Source organism: Candida theae (genome assembly GCF_024610275.1).
Source record: "Candida theae strain CBS 12239 chromosome Unknown scaffold47, whole genome shotgun sequence".
In the NCBI taxonomy this organism is placed as follows: domain Eukaryota; kingdom Fungi; phylum Ascomycota; class Pichiomycetes; order Serinales; family Debaryomycetaceae; genus Lodderomyces; species Lodderomyces theae.
Window position 1 is genome coordinate 1 of NW_026261388.1, and position 23,790 is coordinate 23,790.

General features: G+C 41.3%; 18 protein-coding genes across 18 annotated transcripts; 10 read left to right on the plus strand and 8 right to left on the minus strand. All coding sequences in view use genetic code 12, as the record gives it.

The window, feature by feature from the left end:
- Positions 1–171: 171 nt before the first annotated feature.
- KGF57_001551 (uncharacterized protein) lies at positions 172–495 on the plus strand (the record flags this gene model as incomplete). The annotated part of the gene is made up of 1 exon (XM_051750768.1): positions 172–495. One exon carries the CDS (start codon positions 172–174, stop codon positions 493–495), a length of 324 nt encoding a protein of 107 aa, XP_051609897.1.
- Positions 496–584: 89 nt separating this feature from the next.
- Positions 585–4,376, minus strand: KGF57_001552 (uncharacterized protein; the record flags this gene model as incomplete). Its single annotated transcript, XM_051750769.1, has 1 exon — positions 585–4,376. One exon carries the CDS (start codon positions 4,374–4,376, stop codon positions 585–587), a length of 3,792 nt encoding a protein of 1,263 aa, XP_051609898.1.
- A 401-nt stretch (positions 4,377–4,777) lies between these two features.
- Positions 4,778–5,584, plus strand: PUP1 (proteasome core particle subunit beta 2; the record flags this gene model as incomplete). The annotated part of the gene is made up of 1 exon (XM_051750770.1): positions 4,778–5,584. The coding sequence occupies one exon, from the start codon at positions 4,778–4,780 to the stop codon at positions 5,582–5,584; it is 807 nt and encodes a 268-aa protein (XP_051609899.1).
- A 298-nt stretch (positions 5,585–5,882) lies between these two features.
- AHA1 (Aha1p) lies at positions 5,883–6,902 on the plus strand (the record flags this gene model as incomplete). The annotated part of the gene is made up of 1 exon (XM_051750771.1): positions 5,883–6,902. One exon carries the CDS (start codon positions 5,883–5,885, stop codon positions 6,900–6,902), a length of 1,020 nt encoding a protein of 339 aa, XP_051609900.1.
- A 37-nt stretch (positions 6,903–6,939) lies between these two features.
- Positions 6,940–7,692, minus strand: KGF57_001555 (21S rRNA (uridine2791-2'-O) methyltransferase; the record flags this gene model as incomplete). The annotated part of the gene is made up of 1 exon (XM_051750772.1): positions 6,940–7,692. The coding sequence occupies one exon, from the start codon at positions 7,690–7,692 to the stop codon at positions 6,940–6,942; it is 753 nt and encodes a 250-aa protein (XP_051609901.1).
- Positions 7,693–8,089: 397 nt separating this feature from the next.
- On the plus strand, positions 8,090–9,360 carry FDH3 (bifunctional alcohol dehydrogenase/S-(hydroxymethyl)glutathione dehydrogenase; the record flags this gene model as incomplete). The annotated part of the gene is made up of 2 exons (XM_051750773.1): positions 8,090–8,110; positions 8,242–9,360. The coding sequence occupies 2 exons, from the start codon at positions 8,090–8,092 to the stop codon at positions 9,358–9,360; spliced, it is 1,140 nt and encodes a 379-aa protein (XP_051609902.1).
- Positions 9,361–9,400: 40 nt separating this feature from the next.
- On the minus strand, positions 9,401–11,284 carry UTP5 (Utp5p; the record flags this gene model as incomplete). Its single annotated transcript, XM_051750774.1, has 1 exon — positions 9,401–11,284. The coding sequence occupies one exon, from the start codon at positions 11,282–11,284 to the stop codon at positions 9,401–9,403; it is 1,884 nt and encodes a 627-aa protein (XP_051609903.1).
- A 172-nt stretch (positions 11,285–11,456) lies between these two features.
- Positions 11,457–12,656, minus strand: KGF57_001558 (uncharacterized protein; the record flags this gene model as incomplete). Its single annotated transcript, XM_051750775.1, has 1 exon — positions 11,457–12,656. One exon carries the CDS (start codon positions 12,654–12,656, stop codon positions 11,457–11,459), a length of 1,200 nt encoding a protein of 399 aa, XP_051609904.1.
- A 647-nt stretch (positions 12,657–13,303) lies between these two features.
- On the plus strand, positions 13,304–14,281 carry KGF57_001559 (phosphoglycerate mutase family protein; the record flags this gene model as incomplete). Its single annotated transcript, XM_051750776.1, has 1 exon — positions 13,304–14,281. The coding sequence occupies one exon, from the start codon at positions 13,304–13,306 to the stop codon at positions 14,279–14,281; it is 978 nt and encodes a 325-aa protein (XP_051609905.1).
- A 477-nt stretch (positions 14,282–14,758) lies between these two features.
- On the plus strand, positions 14,759–15,070 carry TRX1 (thioredoxin; the record flags this gene model as incomplete). The annotated part of the gene is made up of 1 exon (XM_051750778.1): positions 14,759–15,070. One exon carries the CDS (start codon positions 14,759–14,761, stop codon positions 15,068–15,070), a length of 312 nt encoding a protein of 103 aa, XP_051609906.1.
- A 153-nt stretch (positions 15,071–15,223) lies between these two features.
- CTM1 (cytochrome c lysine N-methyltransferase) lies at positions 15,224–16,138 on the minus strand (the record flags this gene model as incomplete). Its single annotated transcript, XM_051750779.1, has 1 exon — positions 15,224–16,138. The coding sequence occupies one exon, from the start codon at positions 16,136–16,138 to the stop codon at positions 15,224–15,226; it is 915 nt and encodes a 304-aa protein (XP_051609907.1).
- Positions 16,139–16,381: 243 nt separating this feature from the next.
- Positions 16,382–17,239, plus strand: HCR1 (translation initiation factor eIF3 subunit j; the record flags this gene model as incomplete). The annotated part of the gene is made up of 1 exon (XM_051750780.1): positions 16,382–17,239. The coding sequence occupies one exon, from the start codon at positions 16,382–16,384 to the stop codon at positions 17,237–17,239; it is 858 nt and encodes a 285-aa protein (XP_051609908.1).
- A 46-nt stretch (positions 17,240–17,285) lies between these two features.
- On the minus strand, positions 17,286–18,110 carry KGF57_001563 (uncharacterized protein; the record flags this gene model as incomplete). The annotated part of the gene is made up of 1 exon (XM_051750781.1): positions 17,286–18,110. One exon carries the CDS (start codon positions 18,108–18,110, stop codon positions 17,286–17,288), a length of 825 nt encoding a protein of 274 aa, XP_051609909.1.
- A 381-nt stretch (positions 18,111–18,491) lies between these two features.
- On the plus strand, positions 18,492–19,100 carry KGF57_001564 (TRAPP subunit; the record flags this gene model as incomplete). The annotated part of the gene is made up of 1 exon (XM_051750782.1): positions 18,492–19,100. One exon carries the CDS (start codon positions 18,492–18,494, stop codon positions 19,098–19,100), a length of 609 nt encoding a protein of 202 aa, XP_051609910.1.
- A 287-nt stretch (positions 19,101–19,387) lies between these two features.
- Positions 19,388–19,963, plus strand: KGF57_001565 (peptide alpha-N-acetyltransferase complex A subunit; the record flags this gene model as incomplete). Its single annotated transcript, XM_051750783.1, has 1 exon — positions 19,388–19,963. One exon carries the CDS (start codon positions 19,388–19,390, stop codon positions 19,961–19,963), a length of 576 nt encoding a protein of 191 aa, XP_051609911.1.
- A 28-nt stretch (positions 19,964–19,991) lies between these two features.
- On the minus strand, positions 19,992–20,792 carry KGF57_001566 (uncharacterized protein; the record flags this gene model as incomplete). Its single annotated transcript, XM_051750784.1, has 1 exon — positions 19,992–20,792. The coding sequence occupies one exon, from the start codon at positions 20,790–20,792 to the stop codon at positions 19,992–19,994; it is 801 nt and encodes a 266-aa protein (XP_051609912.1).
- A 481-nt stretch (positions 20,793–21,273) lies between these two features.
- On the plus strand, positions 21,274–22,941 carry KGF57_001567 (uncharacterized protein; the record flags this gene model as incomplete). The annotated part of the gene is made up of 1 exon (XM_051750785.1): positions 21,274–22,941. The coding sequence occupies one exon, from the start codon at positions 21,274–21,276 to the stop codon at positions 22,939–22,941; it is 1,668 nt and encodes a 555-aa protein (XP_051609913.1).
- Positions 22,942–23,003: 62 nt separating this feature from the next.
- On the minus strand, positions 23,004–23,564 carry KGF57_001568 (uncharacterized protein; the record flags this gene model as incomplete). Its single annotated transcript, XM_051750786.1, has 1 exon — positions 23,004–23,564. The coding sequence occupies one exon, from the start codon at positions 23,562–23,564 to the stop codon at positions 23,004–23,006; it is 561 nt and encodes a 186-aa protein (XP_051609914.1).
- Between the last annotated feature and the right edge of the window lie 226 nt (positions 23,565–23,790).

Genomic DNA, 23,790 nt, shown 5'->3' on the forward strand with positions numbered 1-23,790 from the left:
GGGGGGGGGGGGGGGGGGGGGGGGGGGGGGGGGGATGGATTTGCAATCAATCTGCATTGCGCATAAAAACAGAAGAGAAGAGAGCGTGGAAAATAAATAAAAAAAGACTCTGATTTTTGTCATGCCCTGTTCACTCCACCACAACACAGTCCGCATAACCACCCATTCACAATGCCTTGGTTTTCGAAAAGAGAAGAAGTGCTGATAGCACCAGATAAATCAGCCCGTGTCAAATGCTGGGAAAAGCGTGACCGTTTTTTCCAATGTCTTGGTGAAAATTACATAGACAATTCATTAGATCCTAAAGAATTGCCCAAAGTGAATGAGAAATGTGGCGACATCAAGAAGGAATTTGAGCAAGATTGCGTTAGCAGTTGGGTGAAATACTTCCAGGAGAAGAGGTACAATGATTTAGTTAGACAGAGGTACATTGCGAAATTGGAAAGTGAGGGTGCTCAACCATTACCATTCAAAATTGAAAGTATAAAGAAATGAGTACTAGCTCTTTCTTTTCTCCAGGAATAAAGGATCTAAATAAATAAATATATATATATATATAGGATTGTTTAAATGGTGAGAAAATGCTAGTTTGCTATAATATGTAAGGGTTTGGTGTTGATACATTGTTCTGACAAAATATCAACTACTGCCCCCCATTCGTACTCGCCCTTTTCAATAATAACAAAACTCAACTCGATGTACAAGGTGCCCAGCGGTCCTATAGCGGGGAATTTCCGCTGCAATACCCCATTGATGAGAATCTTCTTTTCGATAGACAACAGTTTGGCCAAGTTCGCTGAAGGTGATGATGTCGCTGGTAGGAGCAATTGACGAATGAAGCCGTTCACCACATGGCCAGAGTGGTTGGATATACGTGTCCTCAACGTGTAAAATTTGTCAACTTCAAGTTGGTGCAAATTGCTTGATTTGAACTGTTTTCCGTCCAAGGCAATTTCTGTTTCCACCTCTATGTCGTTTAAGACAAGGAGATTTGCCATCTTTGGGGTAATTCTCAAACTTCGTACATCCAATAGGCCGTGTCTGTCATCAACACTCCAACTGCCAGTCAAACTCTCCACCACGGTTTGCTTGAGCCAAAACAATTTTATCATTTGGGCCTCATCCTCCTTGGTGAGATCATAGGCCTTGATAAACTGCTTTTTACGTATTGAAGGGATTGGATTCAGTGGAACTTTCCTAATTCTGTGCAACGGTATGAAATACCTTGCTGTTTTGTTTGGTTCGATAAGATCCAGTAACTTGAAATCGTCGTATTGTAAGTTGCAATGTATTGCACTAGTCCAGGAATTCCTCAAGTCCAAAACCAATAAACAATATTGTGAAGCATTGTCAACATTTTTCAAATAACTTACTGCTGAAGAGACAGCAACTGGCAAGTCATCATTCTCCAATGTAGCTGTGGACAATGACGCAATGATATCACACCCAACAATCTCCAAGCTCGGCACCACTGAAACTGCAATTGGGACATCCAAATGTTTGATAAATGCTTGCTCATTTGAACGGTTGGCATAGTCCAAAATGATTTTCAGCTGTCTCATCAATTTTCTACTAGATAGCAAGTACTCAATTGTCACCTCTTCACCCGGCTTGATAGTTTCGCCAAGAATCTCCTTATTCAAAATCCGGAAAGATTTGAATTCAAGCAAACTCCACTCCAATTCATAAATCTCGAATGCATTCAAATTCGGCTGGCTCAACTTGCGATCTAAAAAGTCAATAGCGGAATCCCAAAAGGAGAAAGAAAGATAGTTTATCGCCTCCGCTGAATCATTTACCAACTTCACCTTGAATTGAAATTGTTCCCCGTCCAAAAGCATGACGCATCCATTGGGAATTGATAAATTCACTAATCTCAATACCGGTTGAGGTCGAATTACTGTTAATGGTAATGTGCGATACATAACACGCGGGTCTTTCAATTCGCCTCGTAAGTACTGGTAAAGTGTATCAAACACAGACTTCTTGGCCTGTACGATTTGCCCCTTATCTGCAACACTGAGTGCTTTAAAACTATCGGTCATAGAGAGTTTGTTGACAATCGGGAAAAACAGCTTTTCGCATCCGCTTATTGTAATCTCAAAGCCGATGATGTTCATCTCACCAACACTCAAAGCCTTAAAAGAAACGAGCATAGTGGCTTGGGACATGGGGGAGATGGTACCAATGATCGTGTTTTGATTTGTTACCTGGGCAATATTTGAGGTGGTGGCATTACGCTTGGGGTTCGATCGCAATTTATTCAAAGCGGGCGAGCTTTGAGCCAGAGGGATAACCTGTTGTGTCATGGTTCTCAATGTCTCAACTTGCATATCTTGAGTGACTATTTCCAAGTCAGCGATTTCGATTTCAAATGCAAACGGATTCTGCAATGTGACCTTGAGTTGATGAACTTCGTCTTTAATCAAGATGCGATCCAAGTTCACTGTGTCCTTTTTCAAGTGATACGGATCAAAAAATAATTGCTGGGAAGAGTCCGTGTCGGCATCAACTAACGGAACCAAGTCGTCTTTTTGCCTTGTGGACACAAATTTGACTTTACGAACCATAAATGGGTCAAAATGGGGCACAGACAACGTAGATTGGCTGGTAATCTTTTCGATCATGTTGCGTAATTTGATTTGTCCATCTGCTGGTATACAATGTGAATAACGAGCAAGCAGAATACAGCAAATCTGGAGGGCCAACTCGTCATCGTTGGTATGCTCTGCTGAATTGAGGGCTAGCTTTAAAACCTGGAGTTGTAACGACGATTGTACATTATTATGCGGAGGATTCGGCTGCAAGAACGACACATCCGGTTGGCCGATAACTCCATACAAGTCAAAAATATCATCCAAGAGTTCCTTAATGGATTTTGAATCGTGCGACGTTTTAAACTGGGATACCAATGCAATCAAATGGAATCTTAAAATGAATGCTTCTTTTCGAAAAAATTTGAGCTTGTGATAGATATGAGCAACGTATGAGTATATATGGCACTGGTCCATTATGTTTAGATCAATCAATTGGAGAAGAAAGATCCTATCGACATCAGCAAGTATATCCTGGGTCAGAAAATACGTATTGTCAGTAGCATCTGATGTCAAATTTCCACGAACAATATCATCCAATGGAACGCTCAAGTGGTAGCCAATCATGAGACTCAATTTCCGCAAGATACAATCAATGTAAACCACATCAGGGACCATGTTTTCAGGATCGTCCGTGCTTTGTCCATAGAAGGTGATTACTTTGGCCAACAACACTTTTAGCGTCTCAGGCACTGACAAAGTGTTCAAATCGACTGATGAGGTAAGTGGTATGGAAAATGCACTCGGTGCAGTTAGAGAAGGTCTTGGCGACACGGCATTCGTCTTGGATCCATTTGATTCCAATGATGTACGTTTGGATGCAGAATGGTCTATCGATACAGACGATTTCGAAACCAGTAACCAAGATCCAAGCATAGGGTTCAATTGGAAGTTGGCCAGAACAAATGAAAGCAAGAATATACTCAATGCCATCCCTTCCAATGCGCTCCCCAACCAAAGAAAATCATCAAATCTTCTCAAACAAGTGATACTTTCGGTAAAGCTTAGCAATGCGTCGTTATATTTCCCCGCCAATAGAAATAAACTCCCCATTAATTTGTGATATCTTCCACTATACTTCGAGTGGGTTTTAGACTTGTCGGTGGAAGTTTTTGGTGTATTTTTCGGCGTATCTGTAGGCAAACCATTGAATGAAGCCTTGAATGACGTGGACCCTGAGCTGAGTCGTTTTTGGGCTTGGTTTATTGTTTTTGTGAGTATATGACTATCTGTTATCGATACTGGAGATCTGAGTGATATATTGCTGTATGCTGATGCATATTCATCCAACGCGGCTAAAAAGGAATCAAATATTTCTGAAAAGATTCCTTCCAACGCAGAAAAATGTGAGGCAACCCCATTATGGAAGTAAGAACTTGTGGCTGAGTTCGACAATTCGGATTCTGGAGTATCAAACTGGATTGTGCTGTGGATAATTGCACCAGAGTACAATTTTTTCAATTGAGTCAAATGCTCGCTATCCTTGCGGTATTTGCCTATTCCCAACACTACAAATGTTTTTCGAAATGGTTCAAACTCGTGTAGATATATCAGATCGTCATCGATGGTTGTGAAATCAGGTATTATTCGTCCCTCTGGAAATGTGGCGGGGTTGAAAAAATGCAAGTTGGCGTTGGCCTTAAGATCGAGCAATCTCAAATCAGTGATGTTTGAAGTGATTAGGTTGACGTATCTGTTGAAATCGCGTAGCGAACAGTTGTTGATGGGAACCAAAAGAACCCTGACAGTCGCGGGAGTTATGAACTTGTACTTATTGGACATGTATTGAATAACATGAACTCTGTCTATTGTGGCGCAAAAATCTAATGATTGGCTTAAGCTTGTGTGAGATTCTCCCTCGCTCTCCTCCTGGTCCAGTCTATAGTGTCTTCAACTCTGCAACCTGAAATTGGTCTTTGATCTCTTTAATAAAAACCGAAAACTCAAACCCAGACCCCGAAAAAAAATAAAAATAAAAATAAAAATAAAAATAAAAATAAAATAAAGTCGTGTCTGGAAGTAAAACACTATTTCACTTTCGCTACTTCTCTCCCTCTCTCTTGGTGTCTCTCTGTTAGTGAAGGCAAAAAAAAAAAAAATTAAGAAACCAATTCACAATCAACAGGAAAGATCACATTCAAACATCATTCGCAAGAGCACATTACCCACTACAGATTCCAAATATGCCAGGATTGAACTTTGAAAACTACCAGAGGAACCAATTTTTAACCACCAAAGGATTTGCACAGCCAAAAGCAACGTCTACGGGTACCACAATTGTCGGTTGTCAATTCAAGAATGGTGTTGTGATTGCCGCAGATACGAGGGCCACTGCCGGACCTATAGTTGCCGACAAGAATTGTGAAAAACTCCACAGACTTGCACCCAAAATTTGGTGTGCTGGTGCCGGTACAGCTGCTGATACTGAAATGGTTACCCAATTGATTGCATCCAACTTGGAACTACATGCTTTATCGCAGAATAGACAGCCTCGTGTGATAACGGCAGTTACCATGTTGAAGCAACACTTGTTCAAATACCAAGGCCATTTGGGTGCGTACTTGATTGTCGCTGGAGTTGATCCTACTGGAGCACACCTTCTTTCCGTGCAAGCACACGGATCAACCGATGTAGGAAAGTACCAGAGTTTAGGTTCTGGTTCCTTGGCAGCCATGGCCGTTTTGGAAACAAATTTTAAAGAGGACATGACCAAACAGGAGGCTATAGACTTGTGTGCAAAAGCCATTGAAGCCGGTATTTGGAATGATTTGGGTTCTGGTTCCAACGTTGATGTCTGTGTGATGGAAGTTGGTAAGGATGCTCAATTGTTGAGGAACTACCTTACACCAAATGTCAGGATAAAGAAATGCAAAGATTATAAGTTCCCAAGAGGAACAACGGCAGTTTTGGGACAAAAAATACGTGACATCTGCGATGTTGAGGAAACCGTTGTTACCTTTGACAACATGGAGGTTGATGCTGCTGTATAGAGTCCGATAGGGAGGGGGGGGATAGGGAGGGAGTTGGGGACAGAGGTAGTACTAGAACTGTTAAAAAAGAACAAATTTCGTCAAAGTGTAGTTTCTCAAACTCGTCTCTTTGCAGCTGGGAGGTTGCATCTTTTGCTTTTGTTTTTGTGTGTGTATGTGTGGGCAAAAAGTTGAGCGCGTTCTGGAACTTTCGATGCAAAATTGACTCGTAATCATATTTATATTCGGTCCATCCTCTTTCAAGTCTCCGCATATAGCTCGCATCCCGCATAGTCTACCTTTTCCTGCACATTTAACCATGGTTGTCAATAATCCGAATAACTGGCATTGGGTCGATAAAAACTGTTTGGCGTGGTCGAAGGAATACTTTGATGAGAAATTGACAAACTTGGAAGTGGAGGATGGCGACAGCAAGGTAAAAATTGCCAATGTTTCTTCCGTTGAAGGTGACGTTGATGTCTCACAAAGAAAGGGGAAGGTGTTATCGTTGTTTGATGTTCGAATTGTATTAACCTTTAAAGGATCCAATGGTAATGTTGATGACATAAATGGATCCATTACAATTCCCGAATTGGCATACGACAGCACCTCCGACGGTTTGGTGTTTGATATTAGCGTCTACAATGAAACGAGCGGAAACTCTAGCATCACAGACTTGATTAAAGGGAAATTGATTCCAGAATTGAGAAAGAAGTTGATGCAATTTGGTCCCGACTTGATTGAAGTGAACAGTAAGGATATTCAATTGGAGGCAGATAAGGTGACGTCTACATATACAAAAGCCAATTTAACTCAAGGTCGCAAGTCTGAATCAAACTCGGAACACAAACATGAATCAAAAGTTGCATCCAGTGCCAACTTGTCTCCGGCTCAGCAAACAAAGTCACAATCCACAGTTCCCAAATACAACACTACAACATTGCATCTTGAGCCAACATTCAACACATCTGCAGAGCAGATTTACATTACACTACTTGATGCTTCCAGGATTGCCGCCTGGACTCGGTCTCCCCCGGAGATTGAGCTGTTCCCGCCAAAACAAGGTTCGTTGTATAGATTTTTCGGTGGTGCAGTTCTGGGAAAGATTTTGAAACTTGTACCAAATGAACGAATCGTTGAATTGTGGAGATTACAAGACTGGAAAGAAGGACATTATGCCGAACTTGACATGCAATTGATCCAAAGCAGTGGCGAAACCAAGGTTGTGGTGAAGTTTAGTGGCATCCCAATCGGGGAAGAGGAAAGAGTCAGAGACAATTTTGAGGACATGTATATTAGATCCATCAAAATTACCTTTGGTTTTGGGGCAGTCTTGTAATTAGAAAAAAATAAAAAAAAAGAAAGGGGTGATCTATTTACTTCAACTTTTTCCGTAGCTTTCCAATTTCGTCTATATCGCCAAATAAGTCTGATAGTAGCAACTGATATTTGAAGTCCCTCTTTCCAAGACCCACAAAGTACAACTCGCTTGACTCGGACCGACTAGATTGTGGTTTGAAGGCATACAGTTTCGCAAATAGGAGTTTCATTCTGGCTTCTAGTAGTTTCAACTCTGACCCCTGCCATACCTTCATGATCAAGTTGCCACCCGCGCGGAGTTGATTGAAGGCAAGTATCAACCCGGCATTGCAAAGTTCCATGTTTCCAATGTGATCGTAGTGGTCATGTCCAGTGCAATTGACCATCATATCGCTCATAATTAGATCGAGAGGCTGCGTCAAACCCTCCTCATCGGTGAAAAACTCTCTAATCTTGCTATGTGTTGACGTCTTTGTCACATCGCCTTGTATATACTGGCAACCTTTATAAGGAGTAGCATGGTTTATATCAACCCCTAAAATTGTAAAAGGGTTATTTCCCAACCTTTCTACTGCTACTTGGCTCCAAGCTCCTGGTGCAAAGCCCAAGTCCACGATATTACGACAATGTCTGTTGAAAATGTGAAACTTGTCGTCTATCTCCAATAGTTTGAAAGCGGCTCTGGAGCGATAAAACTGACTTCGTTTCTTGTCGTTAAAGGGGTCACCTCGAACTTTTTGAAAATGTTTCCTTAACGACGACGAAGACTTGCTCCTTGAGAAGGTGTGCAGTAAGGACTTGATGAACATGATTGATGCAATGCTATATCTCGAGCGACATCGATCGATGGCAAACCTTTTTCTCTCACAAAGACGGTTCTAGTACAGCTGGCAAATATCACCACCAGCGCCGGGTTAGACCCTTGTAACTTTGTTTTAAAAAAAAAAAAAAATAATAGCTCGGATCTAAAGATGAGCTTCCCTTTGATCTCGCTATCTAAGTTTCAACTGCAAATCAATAAACGGAAAAAAATTTGCACCGGGATAGTTTTTCCTAATGCGGTCAAAGTGCGCCGCTCCCATGAAATCCCGCTCTTCCTTATAAATACTCTCTGAGAAAGTGCATTCCGTTCTAGTAGCAAGTTTTTCATTTCATCCACTACATTGCACACTATCAACCAGATATATCAACTTATAAAAAAAAAAAATGTCAGAAACAGCAGGAAAAGTATGTAAATGATTTCAATCGCCGAAAGTGGCTCCAGATCAGCTGTTAGTCGCCGACGCCCCAATGGAATTACACAACGGCGCTCACCCTGGTGGTTGTATACTAACTCAATTTTTGTTTTTTTTTTTAAGACAATTACTTGTAAAGCCGCAGTTGCTTGGGAAGCTAATAAACCATTGAGTATTGAAACAATTGAAGTTGCTCCTCCTAAGGCGCATGAGGTTCGTATCAAGATTTATGATACTGGTGTTTGCCACACCGATGCTTATACCTTAAGTGGTGTTGATCCAGAGGGTGAATTTCCAGTCATTTTGGGTCACGAAGGTGCAGGTGTTGTTGAGTCGGTTGGTGATGGCGTCACTACTGTAAAGCCTGGTGACCATGTCATTGCCTTGTACACGCCAGAGTGTGGTGAATGTAAGATGTGCAAGAGTGGCAAAACCAACTTGTGCAGCAAGATCAGAAACACTCAAGGAAAGGGTGTCATGCCTGATGGGACCTCGAGATTCACATGCAAGGGCAAAAAGCTTCTTCATTTCATGGGTGTTTCAACTTTTTCACAGTATACTGTTGTTGCCGATATTTCGGTTGTTGCAATCAACAAGAAAGCGCCATTTGACACCTCGTGTTTGTTAGGATGTGGTGTCACCACTGGATACGGTGCAGCAACAATCACTGCTAATGTTCAAAAGGGTGACAATGTGGCCATTTTTGGTGCTGGTTGTGTTGGATTGTCAGTTGTACAAGGTTGTCATGAAAGACAAGCTGCTAAAATCATTGTTGTTGATATCAGCAACAAGAAGAAGGAGTGGGCAACGAAATTTGGTGCCACCGACTTTGTCAATCCTACCGAGTTACCTGAAGGAACTTCAATTGTACAAAAATTGACTGAGATGACAGATGGTGGTTGTGATTTCACCTTTGACTGTACTGGTAATGTGAATGTTATGAGAGACGCTTTGGAAGCTTGTCATAAAGGTTGGGGTACCTCTGTTATCATTGGTGTGGCTGCAGCTGGTAAAGAGATTTCAACCAGACCATTCCAATTGGTTACTGGTAGAGTTTGGAAAGGTGCTGCTTTCGGTGGTGTAAAAGGAAGATCCCAATTACCAGGTATCGTAGATGACTACTTGGAAGGTAAGTTGAAGGTTAAAGAGTTTATCACCGACAGGTTTGACTTGGATCACATCAACGAAGCCTTTGATGCTATGCACAAGGGAGATTGCATCAGGGCTGTGATTAAAATGTGACTATCTTCCAAGCTTTGATGTAGAAACTATGTACATTTAACTAAATTTCAACATCGCTTGCGTTTTCCAAATCTTCAATGGACGCAATTTGTTCTTTTTCACCGTCGTCATCCTCCTCCTCATAATCGTCTTCTTCGCCACTCATGTCGCTTTCTTCACTTGCTTCGTCGTCTATATCAACATCTATTTCACCATTGAATTGAGCATCATCAAGATCTTCAATATATTCAACCTCCTCCTCACCTTCCTCCAATTCAGGCTCTTTGCTGGCTTGTTTCAAAGATGATTGATCATACAACAAGTTCAATCTCCCCTGTAGTTCAAGAAGTCTTGGCAATGTGTCCGATTTCTTTGCCAACACAGAATGCAAAGAGTACAACTTCAGGTTCAAGTTTGGCAAGCTGGCAATGACAGACCCGTGAATAACCAAGATCCACTTGAGCCAGTAGTTCAATTGAGTAAATCTGGATGATTGACGTTGGATTCTCTCACTTAATCTGTCCAACAATATCACTGATGAGTACGGATTCAATCTGCTGATGGTGTTTTGTATCGATTGGGGATCACGAGTTTGCAAAACCGTTTCCAACAAAGAGTGATCATTGTTTTGGAGAGCTTGTGACAAAATAATCGACAATGAGATCCCATTTCTATTCTCCTCCAATTTCCTTTTACGTTGCGGTTGCTGCTTATTCATTGCAAGTTTATCAAATTTTTCTGCCAAAGTCTCTTCGTCAGATTCGTCGTCAATATCCGCCAAGCTAGTTCCATCGTTGACCACTGCGTGGCTTTCGTTGTAAAGCTTTGATGCCGCCACATCGTGGCCATGTTCCGATGCGCTGTGACTTGGCTTTAAATCAGCTTTGTTTTTGATAATAGTCTTGCTCTGACGAAGCAAGTAATTTCCCGACTCTGTCCACTTTACTGAATCGAAAAAGGGGATAGTACCACTTTCCAACCACGTGAATAACAAAGAATCGTCCTGAACGGTGATTGCGTTGATGACGAGATTTAAGTCCTGAGGGTTCTTACTTTCTGCCGGGGACCTGGCCAATTTTATAGTCGAATTAGCCGAGTGAGTAATTGCACCAACTTGTTTTCTCTTCTTTCTTGATGGAGTGGCTACTGGGAGGTTCGCATCTGAAAGCGGTCCATTAAACACTTCCACACTTCCATTCTCCACTATTGCGGCCAACACCGACTCCCTCGAATTAGATCCTATGGCTAAGCTCACGACAGCATCCTGAGCAACAAAAATAGCCTTTGTTGTGGTCTTGTTCAACTCGTACAAGTTTATAAATCGATCTCCCTTGGCGCTTGTTAAAAACATGCCATCTTGGAGGGAAACAATGCTGTTTATGGGCTGAATGTGTCCGGGAAATGTTTTGCTAACTTCTTTGGTTTTGAGATTGTACAAGCAGATTGAATTGGAAGCTAGGAGTAAATGAGGTTCTGAGTTGAAAATACAACTCGAAATTCGATTTATAGATTCAACCGACTCGACAAACTCATTCATTTTGAACGAGCGTAGTAATTTGTACAGTATAACATCCCATTCGTAAATACCACCCTGTACATCACAAGACCAGGCGGTTTTCGTGACTTTTGAGTAGTGGAAATCCAAGACTGCAACATTTGCTGGTGTAGTTAATTCAGAAATGATGTCATTCGTATACGGTGAGTATATCAATATACTTCCATTCTCCAAACACAATGCCAAGAGTTCAACTGAGTCTTGTGAAATAGATATCCACGCTAAATTGGAAACTTTATTCGATTTATCAAGATTAAATGCAGTATTGAGTGATGCTTGTGAGGGGTGAACTGACTTGACTTGCACCTGGTGTGTGTCCAAAGATAGTATTGCTGATGCCAAATGGGCATTTTTAGAGTCAAACTTTGAGTGCAAGATTGGTCCTGGCATGGTGGTGATGATGACGAGGGATGTGCTCTGCGATGAGAGTAGTATAGTACACACTGTATTTCAATTGCAAAAAAAAGAAAAAAAAAAAATTTCTAATGAGATGTGTGTGGTAGCGACAAAATAAATTCCATATATTTGGCATACACTTTATCTTTATTACTTACTTACTCAACTACATACGACCTTTTTTTTCAACTGGTTCTTCTTCTTCTTCTTCTTCTTCTTCTTTTGAGCTTCCATCGACATCTCCTCCCCCTCCCGCTTCTTGGTGCTTTGTGGGACTTGCAATTTCTGCGCTTAACGAAGAGATATTGATACCTCCTCGAGATTGCCTTCTCTTTCTCTCCCCTAGATTCACTACTGAAGATGCACTTGGGGCTTCGCTAATTGGAGATCCGCTCTCATTGCTCTCGACTTCATCGTCAAACAAGTGGGCATCACTAACAGGCTTGCGTGTTTCCAAAACCAATTTCTCATACTCAGAAGGTTCCATTTTACCTTCTTTTACTAATTTCTTCAAGAGCTCGTTCAGAGAGGGTGCACGATTGGATGCTTTGCCTTCCGGCACCTTTCCATCCCCCTTTGGGAACTCAAAGTTTTGAAGTGCATCCGTCTGGGGTGTCGCCAGATCCTCCGTGAACAAAAACTCACTCACGTTTAGGTGTTTTGAAGGATCCAATCCCTTCTCTTGCAATATCTTTATACTATTTTGGCCAACTGAATCTTGTGGAATGTCAGGAAGAACTTCCCCACATTTTATTGCGGCAGTGTCCTGTGACGTGTATTCTTTGGAATGTGCAATTCTGCTGTGGTTTAAGAACCCCTGTGCTGATGAAAAGTTGTAACGAAGGCAATCGGGACAAGTCAAACGCACAACCACGCCATCAGACCTACGGTATAAGCATCCAACACTGGATGGTCGTAGCACCGACGTAGAAGCAGTTGGACGTAAGGACGACGTAGTAGATCTTGTCCTATATGAGTGTCCTGGAGGCGGGTTTATTGGATCGACATTGGAGAGTGGTGCTGCGGCCAGACCAGACGTGGGAATTTCCTTGAATCTTTCATACGTTGCATTCAAGGATCTGCTTAGTAAATCGTAATACTTTACCGTCAAGTTGTTGTCATTGGATGTATCGTTATTGGGAATATCTAGGAATTTCCGTAGAAGCAACATTTGCGATTCGGTCTTGCTTAGTTCATCTTCTGCCATATTCAATTCCTTGTGTTTTATTCTGATTTCCAAATCAAGTTGATCATTTATTAGTTTCTTCAACTGCTCATGGGGTAGTGCTTCTAGCTTCTTCCGTATTAGTTCTTCTGGTGACGGCATTGCAGAAGTGCTTAATACCGATGGTGATTCCTCTTTCATGTTTCAATGACAAGAAGTGCCGTAAAGTTTTTGATGTGATTTTTTTGGGAAGGCAATATCTGGAGCTACCAATAATTTTTGTGCAAAATATGAACTGTAGACGTCATACGCCTTGATGCATCATGTTTGACTAATCGTCATTGCTGAAATGCACGTAGAAGCAGAAATGCCGTCCATAAGCGAATCGCTACAGTTGTAGCGCCAAATGCAGCGTGAGTTGTCTTCTAAGGGCCGCATTTTCTTGCAGTTTGAATGTTTTCTACCATCTCCATATCGACCAACAGGGCGAATAGCGCAATGTCAATAGTGCAGTGACTCAAGTCATCACAGATGGCTCCTATGGCAGTGCCAACAACAGACGTCGCCAGATAATCTGTTACGAACTTCCACTGAATGAGGAAGAATGATTGTTACTTTGCAACTAAAAATATCTTTTTTCCTCTCCATTGTTTTAACCCCCCCTTAACAACAACCAGCAACCAACAAGGTTCCATTGTTTTGGGCTCCTTACACGTGGGGACACATTTTGAAATTGGAACTTCAATATATATATATATATATATATATATGTACAAGGTGAAAAAAGAAAAATTTCAAAACTCATCTAATCCATGAATGATTCGACATAAAGCTTCCTTCTCATCATTATGCAATTGTCAGGTGTACTTCTCCCTGCATTTTTAACTGCCGTCACATTTGCACAAGTTGTCCTTAGCGACGACTCGGTCACGTTGCCAAAATTCAAATCATCCACAGAATACTTTGACCAGAGCGACCCCAACGTAAAACCATCAGATGTCAATTATGGTGATAACTTTGGCCTCAAGAGTAATTACTCCTGGGCGGATGTTTTGAAACAACTCGACGAACACCACAAGCTTTTCCTTCTAGTCAGGCATGCCCAGGGAGTTCATCAATGCAACACTCCATCTACAGATTGGACTTGCTACTGGCAGACTATAGATGGTTATGATGGACAAGTGTGGGCGGACGCTTTGCTAACTCCAGAGGGAATCTCCGAATGCCAACAACTTTCCCAACAGATTAACAAGACAAAAGATTTCCCCTTCCCAGACCATCACTATTCAAGTCCATTAAGGAGAACTTTACAAACGTGGGAGCATGTGTGGAAAGATTTAGTGAAGGATGTTCCAACTCTCAAGGAGTTTGCTAGGGAAACTTATGGAATTCAGACTGAAAGCAAGCGCCATTCTAAATCTTACATTAAAGAGAACTGGGACTACGTCAACTTCGAAGCCGGATTTACTGAAGACGACGAATTGTGGTCCAATTCCACTCGTGAAACTGGCAAACATAGGAAATACAGAGCCGCTTCCGTATTGAGCGACATATTTGAAGTCCACAAAAACGACAAGGTTATAGGTCTTGTGTCTCATTCTGGCTTAATCGGATCAATATTGGATGTGGTTGGGCACAGAGATTACCCTGTAGATAATGCAAAGTTGCTTCCAGTTATTATTCAGAAGAAGAAGCACAAGACTAAAACTTACAAGCTTGATGACCCAGACAAGACCTTTGAAGATATTTGTCCAGATAAGCCATCTCAAATTACAGAAGGGCCTGAATTGACTTGTAGTGCTGCTCCGTTTGATGAAAGGGCCTAATTTTACAGATCAATGAATAAGACAATTTTGAATACGTAACAATTGTATGTAAGCTTGTGCGTAAATATTTTGTGCCATATTTGCTGTATAAAAGGTACAAGATAATGATTAATCAATCGTGACATGATAAGCTTACGTGTTAACGATGAGTAATGCATTCTCATCCAAGTCAGCTCAATAATGCTAATGCTTCATCTTAGTCATTTTTTATTTGTCTTGAATTATCCATTCCGTATCAGTGGACTGATACCAGAGATTACTAATCCGAGGAACGTTTTTTTTTTTTCGGTGGTAGCTCTGGAACTTTCGCAATTGTGCGTGCACGGCAAGCATGGCGAACAAAGAGTTTACTTTTAAAGCAAATGGCTATATTAAAAAAAAGAAAAAGAAAAAAAAGAGAATCAATTCACCACATCTTTTTCTTGTATTGCCATCAATTGCAACTCAATTGCCCTTTTACTCATCAATTAAATAATCATGGTTAAAGTCGTTAAATCTGCTGCTGAATTCCAACAAGCTTTGAAGTTCGTCGGTCTCACCGTTGTTGACTTTTACGCTACTTGGTGTGGTCCATGTAAAATGATTGCTCCATTATTGGAAAAATTCAGCACCGAATACTCCAATGTTAACTTTGTCAAGGTCGATGTTGACGAATCCAGTGACATTGCTCAAAAATACGAAGTCACTTCAATGCCAACTTTGATTTTCTTCAAGAATGGGGAGATTGTCCAAAAGGTTATTGGTGCTAACCCAGCTGCTATTAAGCAAGCAATTGCTTCCAACGCTTAGATAAATGTATAGTTTGAATGAATACCTTTACGTTTGATGCTGTTTCACGTAGAAGTGAAACAAGATGTAAGATGTTGTATGCGCAAAGAGTGGTGCGGGAGATAAAATCGTCCTTTGATTTGACGTACAAACTCAAGAGTCTACTATATATAATCAAGCATCAGACTGGAACCCGTAAGTGAGGTAAAACTCAGGTTTCGTGTCCACTGGATCGTAACTAATTGTAACTTCAAAAGGTTCCTCTTTGATGGCCTCTTCTTTTTTTAGTTTCAACACGATATCGTTGTTTTCTCTATCAACATCAAAATAAGCGTTGTTTTCACGATTGTGATTTGCAAAATCCAAAACGGGAACAAGCGTCACGTTCGTTTGGAATTCTGAATCAGGGTTACCCCCTTCCACCTCTTTGGGAACCTCCAACGATCTTGAACGAATAGCTTGAAATAGTTGAAAGAATTTATCAAAAGATATATTGTCAGCCACATCGACATTAGGAATATCTTTATGTGCATGCGCAATAAAATCCTCGTATTCAGACCACACTATATTTCGCAATTCGCCAAAACTATCAGCAAATGGGTTCTCGTTGTCCACGTCAAAAGAAAACACTTTTGTCAGCAACAAGATATCCAAGTAGGCATCCCAAGCTCTCAATGGTGATGTTTTGTAATAATCTGATGTCTTATCTCCCAGTTGTCTCAAAAACTCGAATCCCACCAAGTATGCCAACAATATAATGGTCTCTGATCCTGGGTTTAGTATCTCAAGGAATTTGACAATCAAGTCCGACTCCTTTACGCTCGCATCCAGGTCCTTGTCCCTTGCCTTTAGCTGAGTGAGTAGCTCCAACAACGTGTCCATGTTGAGAGACGACTGCGTGGGGACACGAAGTATAATTTTGTCGTCTTCGGCTGATTCGGTATTTTTGCCTTGGTAAAACAAACCAATGCCAAAGCTTTCACCGACTGAAAGATTACCCTCTATGCCTCGACTTGAAATCCATTTCTCGAATTCATCAATGCTATCCACTCCAGGTATAGTCAAGCCTTTTGAAATTTCGATTGTCATTAAGGGGAGGGTGAAGAAAAAGGTGTTGTTGCAAAGGAGAAGGATAGAGAGACAGAGAGAAAGGGACGGCTTCACCGCCCCCGCGCAAATTGGTACACTGTGACAACTGTGTGACAACAAAGCAGAAGAAGAAGAAGAAAAAATAAAATATAAAAAATAAAAAAAAATTTTTATTTGCAAACGGGAACAGATTGCGTACGGTACTGACACACACACTATTGATAAGCAATCTTATAGACGAAAATGGCCTGGGACGACGAGGATTTCGATATTCCATCAAATAGCAAGACATCTGCATCTTGGGAAGATGAAGAGGATGATGATCCGCTTTTAGAGAGCTGGGATGTGGATCCAGAAGAGGAGGCAAAGAAGAAGAAGGCAGCCAAGGAAGCAGAGGCCAAGGCCAAAGCAGAACAAAAAGCCAAAGAAGATGAAGCTAGGAAAAAGAAGGAGAAAAAAAGACAGGAAATGGAGCAGTTTGATAATTTGGACGAGAGAAGCAAAAGGGAGCTTTTGAAGAAAGCTGAATTGAGTGCCGATTTGAACAATGCCGCTGATCTTTTTGGAGGGCTCGGCGTTGCTGGTGATGGCGATGGCGACGACGACGACTTCGATATCAATGAACATCCTAGAGAAAAAGCCAGAAGAGCAGAAGCGGCTGCTGCTGCTGCTGCTGCTTCGAGGAAACCAGTGTTGACTAAAGATACTCCATTGGAGGACCATCCATTGTTTCAACCTACAAACAAACAAGAATATGAAAAGTTGAGAAAAGCAGTGGGTACCGCGTTGACTACTTTGAACGAGGACAGTTCGCTTTTGTATGCATCGAGCTTGGCAATTGACTTGATTAGAGATTTGACACAGCCATTGTCAGTGGAAAATACCAGGAAAGTTATCAGTACATTGAATGTGATAATAAAGGATAAAGAAAGACAGGAGAGGTTGGCTAGGTTGAAGAAGACTGGAGGAACTGCCAGTGGTGGTGCGGGAAAGAAGAAGGCCAAGCCAGCGGCCAGACCTAATGTTGGAGGTTTCAAAAAGGATGATTTCGATGACATGGGTGGTGATTTGGACGGCTTGGATGACGATGACTTTATGTAGATATGAGGATCATTTAATAGAAAGTAATTGAAGGGTGGTGGTGGTGTTAGTATTTGTAAATCGGTTTCTCACAGTGTAGCAAATCCATCGCATCGAAAACAGTCATGGAGTATTGCCGTCGTGTTTTGCTTCGAGAGGAGTTTAGTTTGTTTCGTGTGTCGTGTGAGGTAACCCCATCCTCTACTTCAGCAGCGTCATAACTCTGCTGAGTACCGTTTGGGTTGGTCTCTTCAAAGTCCGACACGTCTTGGACATCAGGGTATGGTTGAATGTTGGGTCTCTCCAACTCGTCATTTAACAAGAAATTGATTGCAACTTTCTGCAAGTTCCCACTTGGTGGTTGGGCACTCTGTAAATCAAGGTGATACAGCACAGGAGAGTTGTCCATGTTTCCCTCACTCATATTGTTTTGCTGGTCATCCTGTACCGCGTTTGGCCTCCCCAAATCAGACACCAATGAGTGCGGTTTGTTGTAGAAAGTGCACATATCAAACACATTCTGGGCCGTGGTTGTGATACTAGCGTCACGCACTTTATTTAGTAGTGTTCTTATGGTTGGGAGTCTGGTTGGATGAGAACTTGTGACGGGATTGTTGTTGGATAATCCGGGGGTGCTTACTCCATATGGAGCCTCGATTGCTGCATGTGTATCCACTAACGGAGCCTCTTCAACTGAATTAAGGGGCTCCTCTATTGTCTGAATTAGCCTACCTCTGCAAACAGTGGTGCCATTTTTTGGATGCATTGCTTTGGGTTTCCTTTTCGATTTTTGCTTGACTTTGGGGAGTTGCTGCCAAGTTGAATCAGCAAGTGGGGGAACATCATCACTGTAGATCTCATGCAAGGTTAGCCTCCTACCGTTTCGTGCCATCTTTATTTCCCTTTCAATTGCCAATGCCGTGGACAAATTTGTCAAGAAGTCACCACCAACAAAGTGTGTTGCAAAAAAAAAAAAAGAAAAAAATCATCCTCCATATGAAAGAGTCAACTTTGAAAAATTTAATTCACCGACAATAACTCCAATTTAAAGAAAACATTACCCAAGCGGTGTTTGAAGCATCTGCCAACTTGACCCTTGTTTCTTCCTCGTGGTCAGACACACTCCAATCGTCTCTTCTCCACCCATCAAACCTTCCAATCCATATTTATTTTTTTTTTTTTAATTCGAAATCCAAATTCGCGTTCTAATCTGAAAGACAAGTCAACTCCTTCAATTCCGTCTTCCCCAATTTGCACTGACCACTAAAACAGCATGTCCCACAACACCGCACAGTCAGCTCCAGGTCTCAACAAGCGATCTCAAATACTAAGCGGTGTTAACATAATAACAAAGAAATCCGACATTATCAACCTATCGTCGTTGTCATTTTTATTCTGCGAGATTGTTGATTGGGCAAGAAAACAATCCAAAAACATACTGGATCTTGAGAACAGGTTGAATGGGTTGGGGTACCCTATAGGACAGCGATATCTTGAGCTCGTCAAGATCAAAGAAGGATTCAAGTTTAACAAACGAGAGATTAAAATCATTGGCATTTTACAATTCATCCATGGACCATTTTGGAAGAGTGTATTTGGCAAAGTGGCGAACGAATTGGAGAAATCGCAAAACATCGCCAACGAGTATATGATTATTGAGAATGTGCCGATGTTGAACCGGTTTATTAGTGTGCCGAGTGATTATGGAGATTTGAATTGTTCGGCATTTGTTGCGGGTATTATTGAGGGGGCTTTGGATAGTTGTGGGTTCAATGCGACGGTAACGGCACATAATGCCGAGTCGGAGCAGAGTCCGCTAAGGACAATATTTTTGATAAAGTTTGATGAACTGGTCATGAGAAGGGAGAGTTTACGATCGTAGTTGTTAGATGAGAATATTTAGTAATAGAGATGGTGAACGTCAAACTGCTGAGACGTTATATCATACACTGGAAGATACTCATTATGCTGTACCGTAGTGACTACCCTGCAGACTCTTGTTGTAAAATCTACCCTCCGTGATATCTGAATGCAAATTCAAATTGAAATAAAAAAAAAAAAAAGAAAAAGTGAAAAAAAAAAAAAAAAAAAAACTTTGGAAAAAAAACTTCGTGTTGATTTTGCAACGACTGAATCTCGAAAAGCTCAAATCTCCCCCCCTGTAAAGCAATGGGAATAACTATACGCCAGGCTACGATTGAGGATGTCCAGGCCATGCAAAATGCAAACTTGCACAATCTTCCCGAGAATTACCAGCTAAAGTACTACATGTATCATATTCTTAGTTGGCCACAAGCGTCATTTGTGGCTACTACAAGCACAATGGATAGTGAGGGAAAAGAAGAAAAAGTTGTTGGATACGTTCTTGGGAAAATGGAAGACGATCCAGAAGCAGCCGATAAAACCCCTCATGGTCATATTACGTCGTTATCGGTGATGAGAACGTACCGTCGAATGGGGATAGCTGAGAAATTGATGCGTCAGTCGTTGTATGCCATGTGTCAACTGTTTGATGCCAAGTACGTTTCTTTGCATGTCCGGAAATCAAATAGAGCTGCATTGCACTTGTATAGAGACTCGTTGCAATTTGAAGTGCAACTGATTGAAAAATCTTACTATCAAGATGGTGAAGATGCGTACGCCATGAAGTTGGAGTTGGAATTGGAAAAACTATTGCCGTCATCGGCACAAAGAGGTGTTGAAGATGACTTGGCAAAAGACTTGTTGGAAGAAATAGCTGTATAATGGAATAACAATTATGTAAATAAATACTCTAATATCTTTCCTTCATCCTACTTGCAACTGTTCTTAAGTTTCCATACACTTTGCCTGGCGGCGAGCCCAAAATCAACGACACCACCGCTTCTCTAGCCATTCTAATGTGTGTGAAACCTCCCAATATATGTATTTTAGAATCAGCCAATACGATTCTTGTCCTTGTAGCATTTTCAATTGCAAACTTGGTCTTACCATCCTTACCAGCAATACGACCAATTGCTCTACTCAAATGGTCTCCAGTCAATGTCTTGACATCCTTGATTTCGAAAGTTTCAATATACAAATCGTCCAATCTCAACAATGCTATAGCGTCATCCACATCGAACCCCAATGTGAATGCTTTCACGAAATCTGCCCCCTTTTGTAATGCGCCCGGGTCAGTGGTGGCTTTATTTGTCCTCAATTCAACAGTCTTTGTTTTGAGATTCATTCGCACCTGTAGTTTCAAATGGTCTACTAAAGGAGGGTATACTTTAGTCCATACATTCTTTAATGGTGTCATACGATGAGGTGGTACTGGCACTTTCCTGCTTTCCAACTTGACTTTCATATTAGACTGGGCTTCTCCTGAGAACTTGGGTTTCCCCAGCTCGTCAAGCTCGACCGTTTGTGAGTCTGATTTTTTGCCTTGTTGTAGTTCTTCAAAGGGTACATTTTCTGTATCAATGAGCATTTCTTCGTCGTCATTTTCAACTTGGTTCACTCCCAGCTGCTGTTGTTGCGGTGCATCTTGTTGTTGATCCTGTGGTTGTTGTTGTTGTTGTTCTACTTTCTTTAATGCTGTGGGTGCACTCATCTTATGTTGTGTATTATTATATGCTATGTTGGATCTCTTGAAGATATGTAAGTAGCTCATCCCATATTGATCCTTTTTTTTTTTTTCTCTCTTCTTGTTGTTCTCATTTGAAGAGATGGGAGATGCACATTAAACCTAATTCTCTCTCTCTCTCTCTCTCACTTCTTTTATTTCCCTTTTTTTTTTTTCTTTTTTTCTTTTTTTTTTTTCATTTGCTCTCTCTCCTGTCTTCTGTTCTGGTAAAACTACAATTTGGCTATTTTTCATTTCCCTTGCTCTATATCACAACATTACTTTGTCGTCTGTTCAAGAGTTTGCCACTGTGGTATATCATTCTACATCGGAATTAGGTCTATTCCACTGTTTTCACCAGTTTCACCAGTTTCACCACACACACACACACACACACACACACATACATACAAGCTAAAGAAAGCAAGCGCCGCTAATGCTCGCTTCTAGGTATTTGCGGACGCCAGCCATGCAATCAATTGCAAAATCCCAACTACCACTTGTAAGGGGGTGTTGCATACTACTAAAACGAGGCATCTCAACTGTGCCGTATTTGCATGAACGAAGAAGAGCTTGTGCGCTTGGTGCACGATATTTCACTACATCTGCATACTTCCAAGCATCATCCTCACCCACCAGCCACAAGCATGACACCAACGAAACAGTAACTGACGCCAAAAAAGTTACAAAAGCGGCACTCCTAGCTCAAGCCAACAGTCGATTGAGTAGGTTTTGGATAAATGTCAAGTGGCCACTAGTCAGAGGCAAGAAAACTTCCAAACTAGACATCTCCTCAGCATTTATTTCCGGTATGATTATGGGAAACTTGTTGTGGATCATATTGGGTACTACGACATTTGGATTAATGGTGATGTACTCACTCCACTACTTGGACAATGTCTTTGATAATAGCAACAAGAAGGAAAAGGCAACAAAGAATAGCATTTTCGGATACATTTCAGGAAGTATATTGTCCCACGGTCTAGGCGTCAACTTGCAATTTGAAAAGGGAGCTTTACCAGAGTTTAAGGATGGCAAATTGAGACTCAAGAATGTGACTGTTACATCCAAAGATGCTAGTGACTACAAAGTCCAAGCAAAAGTCGAGTCCATGAATGTGACTTTATCATTCAACAAATGGTACGAGGGAAATGGTTTAATTTATGACCTTGAACTTTATGGATTAAATGCAAAAATAAGCTTGATTGCAACTGCTACATCAGAAAAGCACCTTAATGTCGACAAGAACTACTTGCTTGAACATGTTAAAATTTATGATTCCCTCATCGAGGTTGATGATGGAAGTGCAGGAGAACCTATGTGCATCAACATTTTCAACTGCGATTTGCCAAAAGTTAGAGGCGATCAACTCGTATTGGACTTTTTCAATGCCACAAATGCCAGCGGTGCAATCAACAACTCCTTATTCACCATTCACAAAAGGCAAAGCTTGGACCCTCAAACTGGGCCCGATGACAAATTGATCAGATTCAAGTTGGACGCCATTGATTTAGGCACAGTTACCAAATTTAACCCGAAACTGAAGTTCAATTGGATTGTAAACGGGAAAGCTGAAGTTATTGCTGATATAACCCTTCCAAAGGACAAAGAGAGCGAGCAATCCATTGGAGACGTTATTGGAAAACTATTTAAAAACATTTCAAGTATGAATACATCGACTGAAAATGGCAATGACGAGTCGTTGCTCAAAGACGCCATTAGTGCCATCTATCACACTTTTAAAAGAGAGCCGGAAGAAGATACAAATGAATCATACGTTATGGTCAATGTCAAGGTTAAACTATGGGACTTGCAGGCAAGTTTACCCAATAACTTGCCAATGTCAACAAACGCTACGCCATACATCTCGTTATCCGACTTGCGCTCATTGATTGGGTTTGTGAACCAAGAAAAATCACCAATAACTTTAAAGACTACAATTATTGAAAAAGTTTCTCAATTGCAAGATATCGAGCACTTTGGTCAAACGAAAATGCTTGATGGTATTGCCTCTGACATGTATGAAGACTTGATGTCCATGGTTAAAGATGATGAGCAAAGGATCATCCTGACTAACACTTGGGCCAGTGCCATTGCTACTCAACTATTAGTCCTAGGTTTGGGCGCCCTTGCATAAAAAAAAAACTGTATATAGTAAATGAACGATTTTGACGAATTTTTTTAAAAAAAAATGGGGTTTTAGCCTTTCTTTCTTCTTTTTAGGAGTGGTGCATCGTTTACTTGGTTCTGCAATTCCCTAGCCAAATCATCGTCAATCGGCTTAGCACCAATTCCCAAAGTAACACCTCGCTGTCGGTTCTTGACATCCTCTTCATATGTGCCTTGATCATTGTCGTCTTTCCCATCCCATCCCAATCCCCGAAGAAAAGCGGCACCAAATTCCTCCACGGGAATTTTCTTCACACCATCCTCCGCATCATCGTCATCTGATGAGTCTGAATCTGATTCATACGTCAACTTCTTTATAATGGAGCGTGCTTGCACTGACTCGGTCTTGGCAAATGTAGTGACTCCATATTTAAGTTTCTCAACGGGCTCTTCTTGCTTATGCAGTTGTGGCTGCACTATCGAGCGACTAATCTTCTTTGGTTTGATGACCCATGGTTCAGCCTCTTGGTGCTTGGTTTCTGATGCGCCATTGTACGATTCGATTAGTTTTTTAGAGTCATCTGCAGATTCCCTCTTGAGTAGTTTCTTAGGGCCCGTTTTCTTTTTGAGATTTATTTTCAATCCAGCCATGGCCTAGACAAGTATAGGACGGCTAATAAGTGGTAGTTGAACTTCCTGCGCGGGTCTTAGCAACGATGATATGCCGTCGTTGCGCTACCAAATTTACATTGAATGGATAGTTGCACAATGTCACCCTTCCTACTACGACGCTGTACGACTCGTGGTTTCTATACGTCTCTTTATCTAGCAAGGAAACTTGCTGCTTAGCTATAGCATCTGGGTGGTGGGGTTGTGT